The sequence below is a fragment of the Vigna unguiculata genome, chromosome 3 (assembly GCF_004118075.2).
Source record: "Vigna unguiculata cultivar IT97K-499-35 chromosome 3, ASM411807v1, whole genome shotgun sequence".
Taxonomy (NCBI): Eukaryota; Viridiplantae; Streptophyta; class Magnoliopsida; order Fabales; family Fabaceae; genus Vigna; species Vigna unguiculata.
The window spans coordinates 48,664,890-48,669,011 of NC_040281.1; the positions used below are offsets into that span (position 1 = coordinate 48,664,890).

Below are 4,122 nucleotides of genomic sequence, written 5' to 3' on the forward strand. Positions count from 1 at the left end.
AAAGGTGATCGGAGAGAGAAGAAGTAGCGGCCATGAGAGAAACAAAGGATATCAATCTGATACCATGATAGTGTTTGTAATAATGCTCAAGAGAAAGCTTCTCATTATTATTGAATAGAGAAGAATACAGAGTGTATTGCAGCAACGGAAGGTACAATGTATATATACAAGGAGAATGGAAAAATAGAAAAAGGTAACAGACCTAACTGAACAGTAACAGAAGAAGAAATCTGTTATCTCTCTATCAGAGGTTTAGTGAAAAAATTGTGACTACATTCGTTTGGGAGATATGCACTTATATTTAAAACTGTTCTAGTAAAATTGTATATAATCTTGTTAATTAGATTTCACATAACTCAAGTTTACGAGTAATTACAACATAATATCATGTTTATAGATAGATAATGAGAATAATTTTTTTTAGTGGTTAGATATAAAAATAAATAAATTAATAGTAATCATCCAAATATATGGATAGCTAGTCACCTAAATTAAACGAAATTATATTTAACTTTATACAAAACTGCATATTCTTGAAAGTCCATGTAATTCGTTAAATGTTAATGTACTTAATCTTATAAAGAAACAGTGATTGAAGATTGAGGTCCTATAAATCATTAATTATGTTGGGACATAAAAATGTTCATGTTCATTTACTAGGAAATATTGTTATCTTTATTAGGATAAATTACAGAACTTGTATCCCAATGTGAAAAAGTTGATCCAAAGTCCAAACATATATGTTCCCATCACGAGACCAGAAAATCCCACGTGTCATTGTATGGTTTAAACACGTAGCAAAAAAAAAAAGATTCATACCAAAATAAAAAAAAATAAAAAAAAAGTAATTTACTACTACAAAAGAGTAACAGAAGCCAGGTGTAGCAGCCAAAGTGAACGGTGGTGACCGCCGAGTCGTTCTACACCACCGGTCTCTCTAACTCCACGTGGCAGTCTCTGAATTCATCAATCAATGCCACGGTTTTTTCTCTCTCTCCCTTCCGCCTTTCTCTCTCCTCCTCTTACCCTCCCCCAAAACCTCTTCTCTTTCACCACTCCGACAACAACCAACCGTTCGCATCCCAACAGCAACAGCAACATCAACATCAACTATGTCTCGCCATTGCCACCTTTGTGCCACCCCACCTGGGATTCTGCTATTACGAGCTAAACAATGGAACTACCAAACGCACCGCTACATGGTGCTGTTCATCACCTTCCTTGCCTATGCCTGCTATCACGCCTCCAGAAAACCCACCGGGATTGTGAAGAGCGTGTTGTGCCCGGACCACAAGGATGCAATGGACGGTTGGATCCCCTTCAACGGCCACGACGGACCATCAAAGTTGGGAGAGATCGACGTGGCGTTTCTCGCGTGTTACTCCATTGGGATGTACGTGGCGGGCCACCTGGGAGATACCCTGGACCTTCGATTGTTCCTATCTTCCGGAATGGTCGGTAGCGGCATATTCGTCGCGCTTTTCGGAATGGGGTACTTCTGGAACGTCCATCGTTTTTGGTTCTATCTCTCCATGCAAATGATCGCGGGCATGTTTCAAGCCACGGGTTGGCCTTCGGTTGTAGCGGTTATCGGTAACTGGTTCGGGAAGAGGAAGAGAGGGCTTATCATGGGTGTTTGGAACGCGCATACTTCGGTCGGTAACATTTGTGGCTCTCTTATTGCTGCCAGTGTTTTGGATTATGGATGGGGTTGGTCTTTTGTTGCGCCTGGTGCTTTGATCGTGTCTGGTGGGATCATTGTTTTTCTGTTCTTGGCTCCTTACCCAGAGGATGTGGGCTTCTCTTCTTCCTCCTCCTCTTCTTCTTCTGCTGCTGCTGCTGTTCAAGTTGGTGATGATAAAGAAGCTCTGGTGCATAAAACTGGTGATGGCGCTCTCAGACAAGCGTCTGTGGATAGAAAGGGCATTGGGCTTGTTGAGGCGTGCATGATTCCAGGAGTGATACCTTTTGCGTTGTGCCTTTTCTTCGCCAAGCTTGTTGCCTACACGTTCTTGTATTGGTTGCCGTTTTACTTGACTCATACAGGTAACGATTGATCGTCAGATTTTATGCCCAATTAAGATACAAAGTATTTTGTAGGTTGTGTGAATTGATGAAAGTTGAAAACAATAGTTTATTGAACCTAAATTGCATGGATCATGAATGTTTATATCTTGATGTTGCAGAAATTGGAGGGAGGTATATCTCTGTTAAATCTGCTGGAAACCTTTCAGCCTTGTTCGATGTAGGGGGCATTGTTGGGGGTATCCTTGCTGGCTACATATCTGATAAACTGAATGCCCGTGCTTTAACTGCGGCGAGCTTCATGTATGCAGCTATTCCTTCTATGCTTTTATACCAGCATTACGGAAGTGTTTCTATGAATGCCAACATTGGTCTTATGATGGTGACTGGATTATTAGTAAATGGACCTTATGCACTCATCACCACTGCTGTGTCTGCTGACTTGGGCACACACAGTTCTCTGAGAGGTGATTCTCGTGCTCTAGCAACAGTGACTGCCATTATAGATGGTACTGGATCTGTTGGTGCAGCTGTTGGTCCTCTTCTCACTGGGTTCCTGTCAACAAGGGGATGGACTGAAGTTTTCATTATGCTAGTTGTTGGTGCTTTTATTGCGGGGCTTCTTTTGTCACGGTTGATCATAGCAGAAATTGCAGAGATAAATGGCAGACCTTTACCAACTCAAGGTAATGAATAATGCTTCCAAGTCTTCTATGCATATACTCATGGAAGATGCTGTTGTGTCCTAATGCGTTTGTTCATGTTCTTTAACTCATAATATTGAATGTGTGCCTCGTGATGTTTTTGACATGGTGTTTGATATTTCGCAGCCACTGCATCTCAACCGCTTCTGGAGTAGGAAAGTTGACAGTGATCAGGTCCTCATGAATCACTAAATCTAATGCTCAATACCTGGGTTGTAATGAGAGAAAATTGTACAGTTTTGTTAATGACTCTGCCTGTAGCATGCAACAGCCACTTCACTGTTCATTTTACAGACGAGTGAATCATCTAATAGACTTAAAATCCATTCATTCAGCCCTCCGATCAATTTGTTGTCAATACTGTGGAAGGTTCCAGAGGAACTCGATTCCTTTTCATCGTGAATTGGATGTCTGAAGGGATAATTGCGGAGACTGACTGCTTGTGCTGAATTATTTATTGCCTTAATCCTTGTGTCACACTCATTCAGGGACCACCTCTTTCAATTTTGATATACAGCCAAGTTTCTCCTATCTCAAATTTTGTTATCACAAGATGTTAGTCATTTCGGCTTGTGTATGAAAATAAATAGATGAATAAATCTCGGTAGATAGTATATGATTCCTATGTTTCTTTTGGTTTTGAACTCTACTTTGTGTATGAGTAGCAGGTAAACCATCGTTTCTCTCGCTTTCGCCATAAATGAATTGTATCAATGTCTGTGTTTTCTTTATTCATGAAATCATGATGTACATTTTAACTCAACATATTTCGACCATGCTCTGCATTCTCCTGTTTCTGAAGAAATGGCCTTATCTGAAATACACTGTGTAAGAAACAAGTGTAGATTTAGACCAAAGGAAAAAGAAGTGGCTTTGCAGTTGGGATGCTGCTGGAGACTGAAACAAAAACCTTACAATAGGGTTTATTAAGCACTGATCAATGCAGGGGATCAAAATCAATGCTTAAGCTAATTTAAAGCCTTTTCTGAAGTAACAATTCTAAAATTCAAATCACTTCCGATGCATCGCAGTTAAATACGTAAACCTGTTTATTCAATGAAATAAATAAATTTAAGCAAACATTTAACCATTTGAACTCAATAGAACTCATCTTATGTTGAAATTGTAATGGCTTGCAAAAGAAACGGGTCCAAAAGAAAGATGATACTCTAACGTTGTATAGTGGTTCGACACCAAACAAAGGTAGACTGCCAAGGCCATTAACATGTTAATGTGAAAGTAATGGATGGATAAGTCCTTTACCAAAGTTCAAATATGCATAAACATAATCCTATGATTTAATAGAACAACAAGGGCTGCTTCCTACTTTCTGTTTCTTCCTCTTAGATAAAGCAAAGTTTATTCAAAGATGGGAGTGCAAAAAAGTACCCCT

At 39.7% G+C, this 4,122-nt stretch overlaps 1 protein-coding gene across 1 annotated transcript; it reads left to right on the forward strand.

Annotated features, from left to right (window-relative positions):
• The first annotated feature begins 714 nt into the window (after positions 1 to 714).
• LOC114175821 (putative glycerol-3-phosphate transporter 4) lies at positions 715 to 3,373 on the forward strand. The gene is made up of 3 exons (XM_028060636.1): positions 715 to 2,046; positions 2,187 to 2,711; positions 2,856 to 3,373. The coding sequence occupies exons 1-3, from the start codon at positions 1,113 to 1,115 to the stop codon at positions 2,882 to 2,884; spliced, it is 1,488 nt and encodes a 495-aa protein (XP_027916437.1). The 5' UTR covers positions 715 to 1,112; the 3' UTR covers positions 2,885 to 3,373.
• The last annotated feature ends 749 nt before the right edge of the window (positions 3,374 to 4,122 follow it).